The 21,131-nt window shown below is 41.3% G+C and overlaps 1 protein-coding gene across 4 annotated transcripts in view; it reads left to right on the top strand.

Moving 5' to 3' along the window:
- The window catches only part of KCNAB1 (potassium voltage-gated channel subfamily A regulatory beta subunit 1), a 392,865-nt gene that overhangs the window by 311,664 nt on the left and 60,070 nt on the right, over nucleotides 1-21,131 (top strand). For all 4 annotated transcript variants that reach the window (XM_046001738.1, XM_046001739.1, XM_046001740.1 and 1 more), the window contains 5 exons: nucleotides 2,158-2,237; nucleotides 3,347-3,391; nucleotides 6,907-6,951; nucleotides 8,739-8,782; nucleotides 20,344-20,430. In XM_046001738.1, the coding sequence (XP_045857694.1) occupies nucleotides 2,158-2,237; nucleotides 3,347-3,391; nucleotides 6,907-6,951; nucleotides 8,739-8,782; nucleotides 20,344-20,430 (301 nt within the window). The remainder of the gene's footprint in view (nucleotides 1-2,157; nucleotides 2,238-3,346; nucleotides 3,392-6,906; nucleotides 6,952-8,738; nucleotides 8,783-20,343; nucleotides 20,431-21,131) is intronic.

Here is a 21,131-nt window from a genome sequence, read left to right as displayed (position 1 = left end):
TAAAATGTGTGGAGGAGGCACAGAGACGAGTCCACAAATATCAAAGCTGTAGCCACAGACTTGAGTCAGATACAAAGCAGGTGACCGGGAGGGAGATCTAAAATTAATTATTCACTGAATCCAGCAAGTGCATGACCTTCTACTGCCTGTTATGGCAGCCAGAGGAGAAAAAGACAAAAATACCTTTGCTTTAGGAGCAGAAGGGCCAACTGTTAAGGGCACCATCTCCCCTTTCATGTCTGCTCTCCTCTTTACTGTATCTGCTCTCTGCTGCAATGAGCCTGGCTTGCCCAGGTCAGGGTGTGCAAGGCTGGCCTCTGAAATACATCATTTCAAAATTACAGTTCTAAAAACTGCACAATAAGGCTGTCGTGAATGGCCGCAGCGCCCTCACCTCAGAGGCGGACCGGACATTTAGCCACTGTCCTTTCAGAGAACAGCTGTGACTTACCCCCGCTCCCTGCTGAGAGAATGCCAGCAAGCAGGAGGCGGGGAAGCCCAGACCACAGCCCTGCCAGCAGCGGAATTGCCTGAGCTCAACCATTTCCATGAGGGAAAAAGCAGGCCAGTAGCAATGAATTCCCCTCCCCAGTTTTTCTGCCTTTTCTCTGATTCCCGTGAGCTCAGCACAAAGCAAGTAAAATTGTGAATCCTGGGATGACGTGCTCATTGACAACCACTGGTGCTGCCTTGGGAGCTGGTGATATTCCCATTACTGGGAGAATTCAACCATATATCAAATAGCCACTTGATGGGTATTATCAAAAGGACCCAAATATCACAGTAGATAATTCTGGGAGATGTCTTCCTAAGATGATTTGGCTTCATCATAAAACCAAGATATTGGTTACTCGTGTGACTATAACTACGATAAATATATATGTATCACTATCTTCTAGCACTTAATTTTCAGAGTTTTATTTATATTTTCGTACCTATAAGGTAGTTGGGGCTCCTGGAATTGCACGTCACAATAAACTCAAGTCAAACTGGCTTTATCCTAGGTAGAAATTAAAGTTAAGACAAGTATAGTTTTCCCCATCATGACACAGGCCAGGGTTTGCACCGTGTACTTTCCTTGTGTTATGTCACATCACATACTAAGTTATTCTACCACAGCTATTATTCTAAAGGACTGGCATGGACTCCCTTTTGCTAGCCTAATAATTTTCTTGATATGCCGATTTTAAAAACAACAGGGAAAGACTTTATCTTAGAAATGCTGATGAAGCAACCTCAGCCTGCAATCAAACACGTAATGGAAAAATCCATTTTAATTACTTGTGAGGTGTGTGATTTTTCAGTGGACCAGGAGGTCTGTCAGCAAAATGAAAAAAATGTCCTCTCCCCTGTTGTTTATCGCTGTCCCGCTACAGCGTCCCCTCCAGGTGTTGTTTCCAGGGACAATGGTTCTCTTGCTCTTGGTACCGCTGGATGCTTGCCCTTGGTGTCCAGCTGCACAAAGGAAGGAACAAGGAGCATGGGGATGTATTTGCAGGCTGAGTGGTGGGGTGTGGGATCCCCCGAGCCAGCACATGCTCTCAATCCCTCCCCTCTGCCATCCAGCTGGCTGGTGGCTCCGTGGCTGCGGCTGGGGTTTTGCTGAGCTACGGGTGCTGTGAGATTTACAGCAGTTAGGGCTCCGTCTGACCTCTGGTTCATCAGCACAGTCCACTAAGCCTCGAGCGGAAAAAGCACAGGCTTTTAGGTCAGGAGTCACCCAGCTGCCAAAACCTATTGGCTTGGAGAAAAGAGAAGAAGAGAAATGGAGTCACCAGTGGTACAACTGACACTCTTTGTCAGAGAGATTATGATGCCGCAGAGAATGTTGTCAAACCAGATCTTCCAAGCAGAGTGAGAAACACAGATCTCTCCACCTTACCTCACCCTGCTCCTGAGGCCTGACTTATCCCAATGCTGAAGGAAATCTCTTGGGGCCCGGTCTCTGTCTGAGGCAAAGGGTGTTTTCCCCCTATATAGCTTTTCCCCTATCTTGAATCTTCTTCTTCTTTTTCATTCTGTAATGCAACTTATAAAAGCAAGGAGTGGTTATAGTGAGATTTTGGTGTTCTTAAAGACCAGCAGAGGATTACAAAGTGGTTTCCTGGGTTGGGAAACCATTTGGATTTTCTGAACGACCTCCACACCATCTTGCAGGTTGCTGAACGGCTGATGACGATTGCCTACGAAAGTGGAGTGAATCTCTTTGATACCGCTGAAGTCTATGCTGCTGGAAAGTAAGTCACTGCCTCTCTGGGCCCCTCAAGTGGCATTTGTGGTACCAAGAGTCTGCCCAGACCGTGGCTGACATGACACTCTGGTGGCACTGCTTTTCTCCCTTTCTCTATCCCCATCCCCTGAGTTGGGAGTATTGACTGCCTCTGGTCCTCTCTGCCCTCCCAAACCTTCCCGTCCCTGGCCCCAAGTGAAGAATGGACTGAAAACCTTGCCACAGGCCATCTGAGGGGCAGAGGTGGCTGGTACCAGCGTGGTGACAGAGGAGATCAAGAAATGTGAGTTGGCTATGTGCGTGAGGAAGTAAACGAGCAGATTCCAGCGTAGTGGCTCCAAAGCTCCTCCTGTTATTTTGTAACCGCATGTCACTGTTCCTCACCATCGCCCCCTCCCCCACTCCAGGGAAACTGGGGCGTCCTCTCTGCGGGGAATCTGGGACTGCTTTTCCCATTGGCAGGCCCATCCCTCCACCTAGCACAAGGAAGCAGGGATTAAAAGTGGGGTCCTCAGAGATGCCAAGAAATATAGTCTGTTTTATAGGAGGGCATTTCAGACCTCACTCTGAGGACAGAGAGGACTGTGGGAGAGCCTTGCTGCTTTTGCGAGTGAAGTCACACCAGCTCCAACCTTCGCATGGACCCCAGAGCAGGCTGGGGCTCTGAGACAGGACTCACAGCTCCGTCGGGCCATGTGGGGAATGTGCCCTCGTGCCAGGTTTCATTGTCCTCCCTGGTCACAATCGAAGACCACGGGAATTAGAGGGGAAACCTTGACTCCCACTGGATTCTGCCGAACAGGATATTTATACATGGGATCAGTGGTTCAAAAACACTCAACTGCCAATTGACTCTGTTGTTTCTTAGTATCAGGACCACAGGCGGTCTCCTGCCAGCGTGTCAGGATTTGGCAGGTGCTTCTGGAATGCTCCAGGAGCCGGATTCTGTAGGCACAAGCAGAAACAGCAGAAACTGTGCTACTAGCCGAGAGCGGCTTCTATTTTCGGGACATGTAGGCACGGAGAGTTCAAAGAAGGAATGGCTCTCGTGGTTTGGGATTGACTCTTGCGTTTCCAGGACGCTGTATCCTAAGCCATTTTCTGTTTCCCTTCCAGGGCTGAAGTGATTCTGGGGAGCATCATCAAGAAGAAAGGCTGGAGGTAATGCATTCACCAGAATCACGTACTTGCCTTTAAACTCACTGTTATTATTTTGTACCAGAGAAGGGAAAATAAAATTGCATGACAGCTGAACAAAAGGCTGTCAAAAAAAAAAAAAAAATCAATTCTTGGTAAAGAGATGATTTATAGCAGTTTGAAAATAAATACCAACAAGTTCATTACTTGTGCTTCAAAGGGTATTGACGAGTCATTGATCGCAATGAATTACCACGGGGTTGAGCCGAGAAGGAAGGGATGTTCACAAGATAGTCACGCATGAAAGAAAATGGCATTTTCATGGCTTCTCCCTGCCATTTGTGGTAATTTGGTGAAGGAAGGCAGCTATAGGAAGCTGAATATCTGTGCAGATGTCTCTATGTTCACTGTTCATTTTACTAACAACTCAAGATGCAAAGAAATAATGAAGAAAGAAGTCTTTGTGGCAAATGGCTGAAAGCTTCCTTATCTGAATACAATTAGCCAGCACCTCTGCTGTGTGCAGGAAGCCCTATTATCTGGGCACTCAGGAAAGTGTTTCATCTTCTGTCATTGATGGGATCACATCCTGTCCCATGGCGGACTGTAGCCAACGCCAGTGGTAAAGAGGAATGCCTCCTCTGTAGGGGGGTGGGGAGGCAGTCCCCCTCCACTGCACTGTGCATGTCAACCACGACAGCCACTTCATCCCCAGCATGAGTAGAAAATCAGGCCAAGACCACGGGACAATCTGGGGTCCTCCTCCGCTCTGGTAGAAGATCAGCTCTTGGCCAGATAAACAAGAGCTCTGCAGTATTAGTGGAAAAGGAAACCGAGAAATTTATGGAGAGATGAACAAATAAAGGTTGGTGACCCACTTTCTCCCTCTCCCTGTTCCTCCTCCCCTACTCCAGGGATTGTTGGGGTATTTAGAGAAAACTATATTCAACCTTAAGTATGGAAAAATATTCACAGCCCCGCCCAGTCCTCCACTTTGCTGGAGTTCCGTTCCCACTCAGAAGGCTGGCCCATCCATCATCTCCCAAATAGGGACTCCCCACTCTCTTAGGGCTCCTGGAACCAAGTGCTGCAGACCCCGTGCCTTCAGACAATAGAAGTATGTTCTCTCACAGCTCTGGAGGCCAGAAGTACAAAATCAAGGTCTGGGCCAAGCCATGATCTTTCTGAAACTGAGTAGACTCCCTCCTTGCCTCTTCCTAGCTTTGGGCTTTTGCCGGCAATCTTGGGCGTTCCTCAGCCTGCGGCTGCACCCAACCTCTGCCTCTGCCATCAGATGGCCGCCTCCCTCGTGTGCGCCTCTGTGTCTTCTTAAAAGGACACCGGTCATATTGGATTAAGGACTCACCCTACTCCAGTATGACCTCATCTTAATTTGATTACATCTGTAATGACCCCATTTCCAAATAAGCTCACATTCTGAGGTACTGGGGGTTAGGACTTGACCATGCCTTTTTAGGGGGCATAGTTGAGCTCATGATGGAGACCCTGGAGATGAGTCCACCAAGAGCTCCATGAACTGTGCAGCGAGGGGCGGGCTGACAGAGGACACCTGAGGAAGGAGGGGAGCATACGTGTGGCAGCTCTTTCCCCTTAACACCCATACGGCCTCTAGCCCTCACTCTCCATGGTTTGCAGGGCCTGTTATACACCTATAAGAAACCAGGTTATCATGCATCTTTTAAAAACAGTCTTCTAGTCTCGTAGATAAAACCCCAAGCTGTCACCATGCTACAGAGTATTGATATCAGTACACAGCTGCCCCTACACAACTGGTGAAAAGACAGACCATAGCACGGAGTCTCTAAAAGCAATTTCAATCAGCATTTTTGGCTTCCAGTCCCAGCACCATCCCTTGCCTGCTGTGTTTTCCAGAGCATGTTACTTCACTTGTCTGAGTCTCAGTTTCCCCATCTGTATAATGGACGACATAACTGTTCATGAAGTGTCACGCTGATAAAGTGAGATGAGGTGTGCCAAAGCAGTTTGAAAGAGTTTGAACTAAGAAGAGTTGGCGGAAGTGTCGCCACGACGGTCGGTGATGATTGGCCGGTATCGCTGGCTGCTCTTCCTATCGGAACATGCGTGTTAGTGTGCACACCTATGGAGCCCAGCATTTTCCAGAAAACCTCACTTTGGGGGGAAAAAAAAAAAAAAAAAGAACCAAGTGTCTGATAGTATTTGGCGAGGATGTACAGCTCTGGCCGACCCAGCCGCTCTGAATCATCGAGAGGACCACATTCATTTTTTATGATATTCCATCCGGCCTCTTCTTGAAGCTGTGAAAATGTTTGCTAAAGGAGACCTGGCTCCCCTGGGGCAGATTGCTGTCACACTAGGTATCGTGAGGTTGATGGATTAACCTGGAAATTGCGTCAGGCCCTCCGCAGTGTGTAATCTCTGGACGCAGGGATCTGTAGAGCTTCCGTTACAGTGATTCAAATTACTTTTCAGGGAGTTAACTTCCGTGGGATGGGGTTGCTGACATTTTCTACAAATTTTTCCTGCTGCAGCTAAGCTGTCAGAATTGTCACCCGTGTTCCCCACTGGTTATCATTCATCTTGTGAGGCTCTTGTTTGTCGGCCCGAGGCGTCGGCTCCTCGGCTGATGGAATTATAAATGCCTTATCTCAAATACTCCCAAAGTTTGGCGGTAACCTTTGAATCTCAAATGATTTTTTTTTTCCTAGACCAGTTCAATTGAATTACAGACCTGGAGAAGCTAAATCATACTGAGATCTGCCTCCTGATTGTAAATTATGTGACTGTAGTTCTCAAGACACCTTTCCGATTCCACCATCGTGATGATACCATGGCCTTCTCTTGCCCTTGGGTGTGGTTTGGAGAATGCAATAAGTTTGCTGATGAGATTTCCACATCTCATTCCTTCGGAGTAAAGTGGGTCAAACCTTGAATTAAGAACTTTAGGACTGTTTTCCTAAAATAACGTTTCCATTTACTGAAACACTCAAAGAAAATTTATTCCTATTGATTGACTACTTTATCATTCCTCTCTCCCTGTTGTCAGTTACTGCCTGTGAATGTCACAGCAGGAAAGTAGAATAATTCAGAGCTGCTAGGGTCCATAGTCCTTGGCAGAGTGTGAAAAAAAAAAGCTCACACTCAATCAGCATTATGTCAGGTGCTAAATAAGCGTTAATGGGTGCTGCTAAAGCAGTTCATCCTTTAAATCCTCTCACTCACCCTCTCATTAACCATTCCTGCCCCTCCATGCCTCCCACTCACCCTCTTCACCACCTCCCCCATCAGCCTCCTCCACCTGACTCCCCAGATAAAGGTCATTCCCCTCTGACCTCTTATCTAGGATCTGACTTCAAATACCCACTCATCAGCTTCCCTTTGTCCCAATATTTCAGTGACATGAATTAACAAATTTATCTCTTTACCAGTTTTTTTTTAATGGGAAGTACAATAAATTCTTTCTGGTGGTATAATAATATGGCTCAGTACAAAAACCCAATAATTTATTTAATATTTCTCTCTGTTTGTCTAACATATAGGAGGTCCAGCCTGGTCATAACAACCAAACTCTACTGGGGTGGAAAGTAAGTTAGATACATTTTCTTTTCTTTACTTGACAGGAAACAACTAGTAGTTCATGCTTTTATCCTTTTGGGCAACCATTTTACATCTAATGTACTAAAATTAATTGATTTGGAGAGAAAGATTATTTTTTCTGCCTTGAAGGAAGTAGCAATTAGCCTAGGATTCAATTTTAGCGAGATGCCCCAAAGAAATTTAGTGTAAAGCATGTGACCACTTGTTACTAAGTAATTCATGGAGATCTTCCAATACCAGCCTCATACTTAGAACCATTTCCAAAATAGAGTTCAAATTTTCAGAAAAAAAAACAAGCACATAGCATCACAGAAGAAAAGCTATTCGAATCTGCCAAAACCCAAAGACTTCCATGGAATGCAAAGATAATACTGTCTTGTCTGGCCCCATATGTGAGTCTCTGGTCATTTCATCAGAAGGCGTGAGAATGTTGATCAAGAAGACTGCCTTTTGGAGAGTAACAGAAAGCTACCATATCACTCACTGGCAGGCAAATGAAAGAGAGGTCCTCTGTCTGTTGTGGGAGGCAAGCAAATTTCACAGGACAAATTGGCCTCTGATAAGCCTACTGGTGTTTGAACTGGTATTTACACAATTCAGCAGAATTTAAAGTCTGGCTATTCCACATACCTTTTCATGGAATCACAAATATTTCCATGGAGTCTTAACAAATAACAAAAACAAACACAAACCAACAAAACCTTATTTACCCCCTGTAATGGAGAGGGAGCAGTTGAAAACAAAATTGGAGACAGAAGACAGTTCCTCAGGAATCTTCTAATCAAAGTGTACATGTATATAAATAACCCCCATACACACACTCGTATCATATTGCTATTTTTGAGCCTGTTTATGATGACCATGAAGACAGAAAGATGAACTGTAGATTTTTATTTATCACCTCTAAAAATTCAGGCAACATGATGCTTGTGAGAAAGGTGGATTTGCTCTGTCTCCGCTCTGATTCATGGTGTTACTCAGCGTTTTTGCGATGGCACTGAAAGCCTTGCCTATATTTTAGAAATCAACAGGGAGGAAGACAATCCATAAGACCCATTACGTAGTGGAGTACTGCACCCAATACCATCTAATGCTTTTATAAAAGATTCAAAATCACCAAAGGCAGATGGTAAACTGCTGTGTTTTAAAAAGAGGTGGCCACAGAGAGTGATGTTGAAGAAATATTTCATGAAGACTTTAAAACTCAGGAACTATATTTCTTTCTAATTGGCCAGAGCATGAGGATGGTCTGGAAAGACAAAAGTCCTAATTAAATGTTTGTCTTCTTCGGATACTAATGTAAGAAAGACTGACATCACATTTTTACAGAAAGTAATTGTTAAATTTCTTTTGCAAGTCAAAAGGCACTTCCAAATGTGCTTCCTTTCTCAGAAAAGCGAAACTTAATGGGCAGCTCACAAACTTATGTCAAGGCTTTTTTAGGGGTGGGGACGGTTTGGGTTGAGTTGAGGGTGAGGGGGGAAGGTTGAGCCTTATGTCACGGTCTATATGGACAGGGCATGCATGGCTGAGTTGTTAATGATATCATGTGATTAGAGTAATAGTTAATTTATCAGCTGGGGTCTCCAAAGAAAAGGGGCTCAGTGCGTGGCTCACCAGGCTTCTCTCCTCAACCTGTGGTGTAGAATTTGCCAAGAATAGGGTATAAAATTAGCAATTCAATTTAGAGCGATTATTCTTCTGTACTTTTGAAACAGCAATTAAAAAAAAGCACACCCCCCACTCAAAGTCATTTGCTTCTTTTTCTTCTTAGAGCTGAAACGGAAAGAGGGTTGTCAAGAAAACATATTATTGAAGGTAGGTACAGCATTTCATTTTATCTTCATTTGTGGGCTGCTGATTCAGGAAAGGTATCAACCAAATAGGTTCAAAACCCACTTGGGGGGGGGTGGAAATTCTTTATAAAGAGAATCACAATCAACCACAGTCTCGCTGGGTTTTAATGTAGGAGTGTGGTGATATAGAGAAGACAAAAGAAAAAGGACAAGTTCTCTAAAACTCTTCTCATTTACAGCTGTGCTAGCATTGATAAAACACTTCACTAAGACTTTTTAAAAGAGCTTTATTGAAGTATAATTTACATACCATAAGAGTTTACCCATTTAAAGTGCACAATTCATTGGTTCCGAGTATAACGGAGTTGTACAATCATCACCATAAATTGAATTTTATTTTTTATTTTTTTATTTTTTTTTTTTAAATTTTATTTATTTATTTGACAGAGAGAGAGAGATCACAAGTAGGCAGAGAGGCAGGCAGAGAGAGGAAGGGAAGCAGGCTCCCTGCTGAGCAGAGAGCCCGATGCGGGACTCGATCCCAGGACCCTGAGATCATGACCTGAGCCGAAGGCAGCGGCTTAACCCACTGAGCCACCCAGGCGCCCATAAATTGAATTTTAAAACGTTTTCATCACTCTACAAAGAAATCTAGTACCCACTAGGAGTCACTTCCCACCTCTCCCTACCCTCTTCCACAGCCCCAAGCCACCGCTAATCTACTTTGTCTGTATAAATTGGCCAATTCTGGATATTTCATGTGAATGAGACCGTACAATATGTACTTCTTTGTGACTGGCTTTTTTCACTCAGCATAATGTTCATCCATGTTGTAACAGGTGTCAGCGCTTCATTCCTCTTCACTGCCAAATAAAATTCCATTGCATGGATAGACGACATCTTGTTTATTCATTCATCGGTTAATGTACATTTGGGTTGTTTTCATTTTTTTACTTATAAATAATACTGCTACGAATATCTATGTACAGGCTTTTGTATGGACATATGCTAAGACTATGATACTTTTATTTAAAAATAAATAATATATTCTTTGGAAAAATGTCTGTCCATGTCTTCTGCCCATTTTTAAATTGGATTATTTATATTTTTCGGTGCCAAGTTGTACAAGTTCTTTATATATTTTGAATATTAACTCTTTATTGGATATATCATTTGCACATATCTCCTCCCATTTGATGGGCTGTCTTTTTTTATTGTTGATGGTTTTTTCACTGTGCAAAAGCTTTTTATTTTGGTATAGTCCTAATAGTTTACTTTTGCTTTTTTTTCCCTTTGCCAAAGGAGAGAAATCTAGAAAAATGTTTCTGTGGCTGATGTCAAAGAGATTACTGCCTATGTTTTCTTCCAAGAATTTTAGAGTTTCAGGTCTCACATTAAGGTCTTTAATCCATTTGAATTTATTTTTGTGTATGGTCTAAGAAAGTCCAATTTCGTTCTTTACCTGTAGCTGTCCAGTTTTCCCAAAACCATTTGTTGAAGAGACTTTTTTTCTCTGTTGCATATTCTTGCATTCTTTGTCATAGATTAATTGACCATGTACTCATGGGTGTATTTCTGGGCTGTTTTGTTCCATTGATCCATGTGTCTATTTCTGTGTTGGTACCATACTATTTTGATTACTACAACTCTGAAGTGTATCTTGAAATCTGGGATTGTGATACCTCCAGCTTTGTCCTTCTTTTTCAAGATTGCTTTGGCTATTAAGGATATTTTGTTCCATATAAGTTTTAGAATTATTTGTTCTAGTTCTGTGAAAAATGCCATTGGTATTTTGATAGAGATTGCATTGAACCTGTAGATTGCTTTGGGTAGTATGGATGTTTTAACAAAATTTTTCTCTTTGTTGATGAGCATGGAATATCTTTCCATTTGTTTGTGTCATCTTCAGTTCCTCTCATCAGTGTTTTATGGTTTCAGGGTATAGGTCTTTTACCTCCTTAGTTACATTGATTCCTAGATACTTTATTATTTTCAGTGCATTTGTAAATGGAATTGTTTCCCTTTCTGCTACTTCATCATTGTTGAATAGAAATACAACTGATATTGATTTTGTATCCTGAAACTTTATTGAATTCGTTTTTCAATTCTAGTCATTGTTTTTGGTGGAGTCATTAGGGTTTTCTACATATAGTATCATGTCATCTGCAAATAGTGACAGTTTTACTTTTTCCTTACCAGTTTAGATGCCTTTTATTCCTTTTTCTTGTCTGAGTGCCTTAGCCGGGATTTCCAGTAGTGTGTTGAATAAAAGGGTAAGAATGAACATTCTTGTCTTGTCCTTGGACTTAGGAGAAAAACTCTCAGTTTTTCACCATTGAGTAGATGTTACTTCTGGGTTTTTCATATATGGCCTTTATTATGTTGAGGTAGGTTCCCTCTAAACCTATTTCATTGAGAGTTTTTATCATGAATGGATGTTGTACTTTGTCAAATGCTTTTTCTTCATCTATTGAAATGATCATACATTTTTTTATCCTTTCTCTTGTTGATATGATACATCACATTGATTGATTTGCAATATTGAACCACCTTGGCATCCCAGGAATCAATCCTGCTTGATTGTGGTAAATGATTTTTTTTAATGTGTTGTTGGATTCAGTTTACTAATATTTTCTTGAGGATTTTTGCATTTATGTTCATCAGAGATATTGGCCTGCAGTTGTCTTTTTCAGTGGTGTCTTTTATTGGTTTTGATTTCAGAGTAATGCTGGCTTCATAGAATGAATTTGGAAGTTTTCCTTCCTCTTCTGTTTTTTTGGAAGGATTTGAAAAGAATAGGTAGTAACTTTTCTTTAAAGGTTTGATAGAATTTACCTATGAAACTATCTGGTCTTGGACTTTTGTTTTTGGTGAGTTTGTCGATTACTGGTTCAATTTCACTGCTAGTAATGGGTATATTCAAATTGTCTATTTCCTCCTGATTCAGTTTTGTGAGGTTATATGTTTCTAGGAATTTATCTAATCCATCTAGGTTGTCCATTTTATTGGCATACAGTTTTTGAGACTATGATAGTTTTTAAAGAGTACTATATACATTTTTAAAAATTGTAAAAAATTACCACTCAGTTATTGATTCATGGAGCCATTGCTTTTGTGATGGCACTCAAAACTTTGTAGAGACTAGAAATAAACAGGAAATAGTATGGTCTTCTAGAACCATTATGTAATAGAACAGTACTCAACTTCGTTGGGAGGATTATGGGAATTGGGAGAAATTTTTATGTATTTCTTATTTATCTACATATAACAAAAATGTTCCACCTGCGCCTGTTGCAATAAAGCAAAAATGTTAAATGCACCTATACGGATCTAAGATTTTTATAACTTTAGATTCATAATTAATCATGAAGACAGATGATTTTTTCTTTTTTTTTTTAAACTGGTTTTATTTATGAAATACCAAAGTCAATAAAAACATGAAATGTGCTCTATCTAATCTCACAAACTTTAAAAATAAAAATAAAGAAGTATTCCCTTAGCTTACCTCATCTCATTTCACAGTGTGACAGTCTGGGGCATGTCCTTCCCCACTTGTCCCCACAGTTAAATTGATCTCTTTCCTATCTATCTACCTATCTATCTATCTATCTATCTATCTATCCACATTTTCTTATAAGTACAAAAACTTAAGTATGAAACCAGGGGAATCAAGCTGTACATATTAACCTAAAAAAAGCCACTTTTTTTGCAATTAAAATAATTTTAGACACACGCACCCCCACATACATACGCACTCTACACATGATTTGTAGGTTATTTCTTGGTTTTAGTATTATAAAGAATTATACAAATGGCCATCGTTATGTAAATGTGATAGATACTGGAAGCGGCATCGTTAGGTCAAAGAATAATACATATTTTAAATTATTTTCTGAAAAGGAATATACCAATCTGATGGATGAGCTGGTTTTGTTTAGTTATAAATGGTTTGAGCTACTTTTTATAATTTTGTGCTTGTTTTTCTGGGAACCAAATCTTCATGTTCTTAAGCTAGTTTTCTTTTGAGTTTTTTGTGTCTTGATCTCATTAATTTTTCAGGGATTCTTCGTGTATTAATAATGTTTACTCTTTGTGAGCTACATGTGTTGCAAATATTTTCTTCCAGGTTGTCATTTCACTGTGAAGTTTTTTCCCTCCCCATGAACCTAATCTAAAAGATAACATTGAGGAGCGCCTGGGTGACTCAGTTGGTTAAGCATCTAATTTTGGCTTGTCATGATCTCAGGGTCCTGGGACCCAGCCTCAGTCTGAGACCCTGCTCAGCAGGCGTCTGGTGGGGAAGAGTCTGCTTGTCCCTCTCCCTCTGTACTTCCCCATGCTTACATGCTCACTCACTCTCTGTTTCTCTCTCAAATAAACGAGTAAGTCTTAAAAAAAAAAAAAAAAGGGTAATGTTGAATTTGAAGATAGTCACTGCAGTTTAGAAGTTAGAGATCTTTATTATCCTGTAAAGAAAACTTGGAAAGATCTTAGATTTCCACTGGAAAAAAAATAATTTTGGTGTTCAATCATTTAATTTAAAATAGAGAATTTGAGGGCACCTGGCTGGCTCAATCAGTAGAACATGTGACTTTTGATCATGGTGTTGTGAGTTTGAGCCCCCCATTGGACATAGAGATTTTTTTTTAATTTAAAAATTAAGAATAAAACGGAGAGTTTTGAAGCCAGATCTTGGAAAATATGTTTATATTTATATTTCACATGTATGTAATTGTTTAATGGTTATAATTATATCAGTCGGTTGTTCAGAGTTTTTGGATGAGTTTGGTATTTCTCATTAACTAATTCTTAATATATTTGTAAGCACTGGGTTTTGAAACCAAACAAGGAGTGGTTCAAGTTTCAACTGTGTCATTTATGAGCTTGTACATTTATTATTTATGAGCTATGTCATTTATGTCATAAATGAGCTAAGTTATTTAACCTCACTAAACCTCCATTTCCTTGATTATACAATGGACTATAAATATTCCTCCCTCGCAACGCTACTATACAGAGAATGAAATTAGATAATTCACATTGAGCACAGTATCTGTCACGTAATAAGCACTTAATAAATGTTATTTTTGTCTTTATCATCATCATTCTTAATAGTGCAACTGTTAGTCTTCATACCATAGATAAGGGCGCCCTTTACTAAGTAACATTCTAAGACCACCACAATGAACAAGCACATTCTAGCACTAGAAAAAGCTTTCCGATTCCAGTCCAAACTAAATCCCTTCTCAGGCCTTGGTGTCCAACTTGATATTGCAAAGTAAAACCCAGCCTGTCTCTTAAAACTGTCATCATTCCTGCTCTAGCACTTGCCCATGTGACTTGAGTCATGTACCATGAGAAATAACCACCCCCTAAAAAGAAATAATCCATGTAAGCTTGTTGTACCAAGCGGAAAAACAAGGCAGCAGTGTGTTGCCTAGAAAGTTCTTGCCCCTCTTTTCTTTTTAATCTAATTAATTAAAAAAAGAGATTCAGGAAATGGTTCAGGATGGCAATCAACGGAGAACATAAAATCAAGGAAAAAAAGAATGGTCAGAGTTGCTGTGCTTTTTACTGAATCTCCATTGTTTTAATATTTACCAGTGTGCTCATCATTTCAAAATTCTCTCTTCTAAATCAATTTTCTTTAAGCCTCAAACAATGTAACAGAAATACTTTAAACTCTCTGTCCCTTTAAACAAGTCAGGAATTCTCTGAGGAGCTGATCTCTCAGGATGGATAAACCAGTTCAGCTGAAATTTAAACTGACCCAGATTCAAACTTTAACACAAAATTTCAAACTTCTGTGACTAAAGAATTGGGATCATTTATTAGGTGTGTTGTTACTATTTATTTTGTAGTTCATAGTTTCAGCCAAAGACAAAGATATTCACGAGTCCAAGAGCATCAGTTGAAAGGATAGTTCCAGGCAGGCTGAAATTAGGGAATTGAGTGAATTTTCAGGGAAACAAAGTGGGGTGTGGAGGAGACATGAGAGTTCTAGACCCAAAATAAAGTTGGAAGAAGTTTACAAATCATTGTCCTTGGGTTTCATTGATACTTGTTTTGTGATGACGGTAGCCTTAATGAACATTGGAGATTCTTATGCATATTAAATTTAGAAAGTGTTCTTAGAGGACAAGACAGAGGTCCAATTCCTATAGAGTTCGAGTCAATTAAGAGCCGGTGACCTTGGCCACCTGAGCTGGTTTACAGAGTATAAAATGAACTTGACTTGTACATAATGCACTTTCGAAAAAAATCAGATGAAAGACCTTTTCAGTGAACCCAAGTTCCTTTACTTAGATCCAGTCAGGAACAACATGCTCCTTGGATTCACAAGGAGGAGGTAGAAATTTCACAATGGGAGGTTTACTGTATCCATTTAGAATCCCAAGGTCCTCTCTAGCTCTGAAAGTCTATTCATTCAGCCATTCCACAAACATTCTTTAAGTCCCAATTTTTGCCAGTGTTAAAATTTAGCAGATCAGAGGCGCCTGGGTGGCTCAGTGGTTTAAGCCTCTGCCTTCAGCTCAGGTCATGATCTCAGGGTCCTGGGATCGGGCCTGCATTGGGCTTCCTGCTCAGCAGGAAGCCTGCTTCCCCCTCTCTCTGCCTGCCTTTGCCTACTTATGATCTCTCTCTCTCTATCAAAATAAATAAATAAAATATTTTTTAAAAATTAGCAGGTCAAGTTTCCTTAGTATCTTATAGGAAAGAATAGAAATAGTTTGGTAAGTCAAACTGTAAGACAAAGGTGTACTGTGTGTGTGCTTTTATAGGCAAAGGCTGTGTCTGAGTGTATATTTGGCCTTCAGGTGAATGACCGTTTTGTTACGTGATCCAAACCACAAACTCACTATCTTGATTTGAGGAGTAGGAGAGGAAAATAATCTGAGAAACTGCTTAGACCTTTTTAATGAATGGCAAATGCCAAACCCAGCTTCTCTGAACCTTTATTTTAAAAAGATAATTTATGATTTTTTTCAATGAAAAAGGAAATTTCCTAACAGATGGCTTCACCACAAATTCCTTCCCAGTGTTCCATGTTCATACTAAACTGAAGTCACCCACTCAGGGTAACCATAGTTCATCACGGGAGGAGCAGCCACAGAACTTATTCTAATACAGCACAGTCTATATAAAAAATAAGAAGACACAGGACATCTGGGTGGCTCAGTCAGTTGGGCAGCTGCTTTTGGCTCAGATCATGATCCCGGGGTCCTGCAATGGAGCCCCACATCATGCTCCTTTCTCGGCGGGGAGCCAGCTTCTCCACTGCCTGCTGTTTCCCCTGCTTGTGCTTGCTTTCTGTCTCTCTCTGTGTCAAACAAATTTTTAAAAAATAATAAGGAGACATATCTCAAGTCATGATGGAGAGGTCTGCCAAGAAGAAGGCAGAAAATTATATACAGAAAAAGTGCTCATCGGTTAAGGCAACATTTTTTTTCAAGCTTGAAAGGAAAGCAAATGTGTGGACACATGTTTGAAGAGAACCCTCGCAGAATCTCCAGACCACTGACTTCCATGTTCCTATACAGTTCAGCAGGCAACACGGAGCCCCTGATCCATCTCTGACCACACCAGCCTGCTTAAGTTCTGGAACGGGCACATTTCTTTAGAAGCCATGAAGTAGGTTTACATTGAATTAAAGTTTACCTTATGAACAAAACAGTTCCTGTTCAGAACCTAAAAGAAAAACTTCGATTTCTCTTTACTATAGTCACTTGAAAGCTATTTTCTTTACGCAACACAATTTAGTATCCTGTGGACTTGTGAGGAATGGCCAGTGACCTTGTAGACATCTCCTCAAGGACAGAGAGCTTTTCTCTTGCTTCTCTTGTGTTCACTCCCACAGACCCTGGGTTAGTGCTGAGGGACAGGCTCATGTCCGAAGCTCTGTGAGCAAGTGCATTCCCTGCAGTGGGCCCGTAGCCTGCCTGAGGTTATGATTAGTGGCCCCGATTGCCCTCTGAAGCCAAGGTTAACGCATTTTTGGGTATCTACTTAAACTTGAAACAATACCTGGCCCCAAGCCAGTGTTCAACAAACATTACTAAGTGGAGCTAGAACAGGACTATTTGCTTATTGGAGACCAACCCTAAATGGTTTTCAAGGGGACATTCGTTGAGCGTGTCTTCATGTTGCTACAATTTAACTGTCTCTGCGCAATTAAAGCATGCAAATGAGAAAGGGCAGGAGTGCCTGATTTGGTTTGTGGTCACATGAAAGATTGAAGAACGAAGATCGTTTCAATCTAGCTTGTCTTTGGAAGGATGAGGAAAGCAGGGCCCAAAGAGCCTGAGATGTCAGCAAGGTCATTCAGGCCAGCCCAGATTAGCACACCAGATCCCAAACCCTTTGCCTCATCTACATACAGACCTCGCCTCTGAAAGCCAGGCTGGTCTGTCCAACTGCCAGGAGCTCCGTGTGCTTGACGAACGTGCCGCTCCGACCTCTGTGGCTCCCACCAGTCTGCTTTCCCCCTGACTTGATTGTCTTAGTAACCATCCCTTCACTTCTCAGGCCAAAAGTCTGAGAGAGTCACCCTTGGTTCCTTGACCTCCGCACTCTGTATCCTGCACACTGGCCAGTCCCCTTATTTCTACTTACACAACTTGTCCCGAATTTGAACACTTCGTCCCGACTTGACTCACTTGCCCCAGCACTGTGACCTCTTCCTGGCCTCCTCCAGGTCATCTTCAGCTCAAAATGGAAATCCGATAATGTCATTTCCCCTGTTTAACTCCTCACGTCCCAGTCCCACACCGACGCTTTGCCATCTTACAGAGCGTAAAACCCAGAATTGGCACCATGGATTTCAAGGCTTGATGTGATTAGGATTTTCAAAGTTGGGGACAGGATGTCTTGGAGGCACAGTCTCCTGCTCCTTCATTTCAGAATGGATCGCTGGCGAGATGTAACACATGATTTCTCATGTTTTCACACGAATACACCTGAATCTCAGCCTAAATATCAAAGGGAAAAAGTGCCTTCCAGAGAAAGAATTGAGCGGCTTGGAATGACCACTTACATTGAGAATCACCTTCATATGGAGCGCATGCCATCACTTACGGGCACACAGTACTACCTTCGACGATGAGCCTGTGCCTGATGTGCTCTCACCGTGCACTGTTTGTTCCTTGGGAATGCATACAGTGTCCGTGCATCTTCATACGCCCAGAGCCCAGCACAGTTTGGGGATCACATTGGGATTTAGTGCATGCTTAGGGCATGGGAGGGTAAATGACTCCAGTCCCGCTGACCAACAAGCACCACAAAGGGGCTGAGCCAGCTGCAGCTTTTCCTCATGGTTACTCTCAGCCCATGCTGAGCTGTTTGGAAGAGACCCTGGAGGGAGAGGCCTCATCAGAAAGGGAGACACTTGCTTCCAGTGCCAGGAAGGGCCAGGACTGTCACTAAATGCCTCGCTCCAAAACCAGGAGGTCCAAGGGAAGTCTTTAGCATTTAGCCTTTGACGCCTCTCATTCTGAATTTCCCAGATGTGAGCATCGCTGTGATAATCGCCACATTTCTGTAGACTACTGTGCTTTACAAAGTGCTTGAAAGCTGGTTTTATTTGCTCTCCTGAAGCATGATCCTGAAGGTAGTGTGTGTTGTTACCTCCACTGCAGATCAGAGACCTGAGTCACCAAATCGGGTGGGGCAGGGGGGTTTGAAATAACCCAGGTGGAATCCCACAGCACGCTAGAGTATAGATTTCCAACCTTCCCAACCTGTGCTACCCCATTATCCGTTCGGTTATTCTGTCCTCCTCTTACTTCCTCCAGTACATATAATTGCTTCCAAAAAGTGGCTCATATCATAGGGCTTTTTAAGGTAAATTTCAAGCTGCCCCTTCAGAGAGCTGACGATAGCCCAGGCCTGAAAGTCACTGCAGTTTTTTGAGAGCTGGCATTGGACCTTATAACACCTGTCTGCCCTAATCTCTTCATCAATGCTTCTTTTAACAAGCCACCATCCCAGACAAGCCTTTCTCAATGAATGAAAAATATTTCCGGAACTATATCCAAGCACTTCATTTTCCTGTCAGAAAAGTAATTGTGGCTGGCTGGTAAACCAGTTTGAAAAATCAAATTTAAATGAGCCAAATTTAAATTTATAAGAGCCTCATTTAACATGCAATTAATTTTATGCCTATAATAAAAAGAGAAAAACCACCAGTCTTCCTGAGGAATTAAATAGGCTGATAAGGAAATGCTGTGCCTCATGGAAATGAGATAAAATGATTCTTGAACTGTCATCCTTTTGGTTGCATAATATTATATACAATACATTCTATTTCAGGGAAGTATTAATTTTACTGAAATTAAATCATTTTTTTTTTCCTGAGTACTCACAGGAATGTGACCAGATGGTTAGGGCTAAAACTTAGATTATTGGTTCCAGACTTTTTTTTTTTTTTTTTAAGTTCTCACTCTCTCCTTTATATTATCTAAGTCTTTATAGCTTCTCTTTTTGCTTCTTTCCCCAAAGAACAGGGAATAATAGAAATGGTAGAGCTCAGCTATATTTAAGGTTCTTCAAACTTTGTTTCAATTAGTAAAAGGTTGAGCAAAACCTTCATTTGCCAACCCTTTTATTCCTGTTACAACCCGTGTGTATATGAAGATGGCTTTGGCAGTCATTTATTTCTGATTTATACCATTTTAATGTTTTTGATGAGCACTAAATATATCCCATCCCACTGTAAGCCCATTAAGTCATTCATAACATGAAAGTAATTTGCAGTTTTCAAGAAGAAGTAGTTAAACTCTTAGGCTACTTTTTGTTCTAAACTTTGCTCCTGGATATTGCCACAAATGAGTCACAGTGAACAAACTTTGCTGAGTATGTGTTTTCTGGCAGGGTAGGAGTACTAAAACTATTGAGAAAGTTATAAGACTTTTCTTTTTTTTAAGATTTATTTATTTTTAGAGAGAGGAAGAGAAAGAGCAGGGGGCCGGGGCAGAAGGAGAGAGAGAAGGAGCGGCAGAGGGGGAGAGAGAGCATCATAAGCCGACTCCAAGCTGAGTGTGGAGCCTGATGCAGGGCTCGATCTCATAACCCTAAGGTCACTACCCTGAGATCATGACCTGAGCTGAAACCAAGAGTCAGACGCTTAACTGAACTAAGTCACCCTATAAGACTTTTCTTGTTGAGATTAAAGTCAGCCTTTGATATATTGTTTAAAGGCTCTAGGGGCCAATTAATTCATCATTGTATTCAATGTCTTTTTGAAACTAATACTGTGCTTTTTTTTTAAGTAAATTTTTGAAGGAAGCCAAACGTTATTTATTTTTATTTTATCTTATTTTATTTTATTTTAATTCAATTAACATATGAGGTATTATAAGCTTCAGAGATAGAGTTCAGGGATTCGCCAGTTGCATATAACACCCAGTACTCATCACATCACGTGACCTCCGGAATGCCCATCCTCCTGTTACCTCATCCCCCCACCCATCTCCCTTCCAGCAACCCTCAATTTGTTTGCTAGAGTTAAGAGTCTCGTAAACTTTTAACTATTTCTGACAGTGTTTACATTTGTACTTTTTGGATTTTTCCTGCCTCTGTTCCCAGGATTGAAGGGCTCCCTCCAGAGGCTACAGCTGGAGTACGTGGACGTAGTCTTTGCCAATCGACCGGACAGCAACACCCCCATGGAAGGTGAGTGAAGAAATCGGATAGAAGACTCTAGAGTTATTGATTCTAACTGGATGACTTATTTCACTAACAGTAGGAAATGAAATATATTCATACTGATTTGATCGAAAGGGGAAAATGGAAACCTTTCCCATCGATGTCTCTCGGCCACAGCATTTACCCTCAAGGCCAGAGCTCTGCATCGGCTTCTTCATTAATTTCTGAAGAGTTCCCAGGCATTGGGACTGTGGCTTCTGCTGGCCACAGTGCTCACTTTTTCCAGGTTCATTTCACTTCTGCAATTTCATCAACTGAAACAATAAAATTAATTGGAAGGGGAGTTTATAACCCAGCCATCTTATTTTGGAGGAAGTCCCTTGACGATCTTCCTCTTTTGTAATGACTAAGTCTGATTAGCTTCGGATCTGTGGTAACAGGTTCTAAGTGATACTGTGAACGGAGGTTTTATAGGAGTGACTACTTCAAAATGAGACTCTTCATTGCAGTTTGGGTTTTGATTCTCAAGAAGCTGCAACATTTTATTCCCTTTCTGTTACAACTATTTGAGGACAATAGTCAGGTCTCTCCTGTGGGAACATTGAGAATGTTCCTAAAACTAAATTTTCTTCAACTTACATTTATTTATTTAGACTACCTAAGGTGATTGAGGATGAAGATCATTTAGGAGGATATATTAGAATGCTCTAGTTAATTGAGATTTACAG

The sequence above is a fragment of the Meles meles genome, chromosome 4 (assembly GCF_922984935.1).
Source record: "Meles meles chromosome 4, mMelMel3.1 paternal haplotype, whole genome shotgun sequence".
Lineage (NCBI taxonomy): Eukaryota > Metazoa > Chordata > Mammalia > Carnivora > Mustelidae > Meles > Meles meles.
The sequence above is the reverse complement of the archived record's forward strand: the minus strand, read 5'-3'. Positions and strand labels throughout refer to the sequence as shown.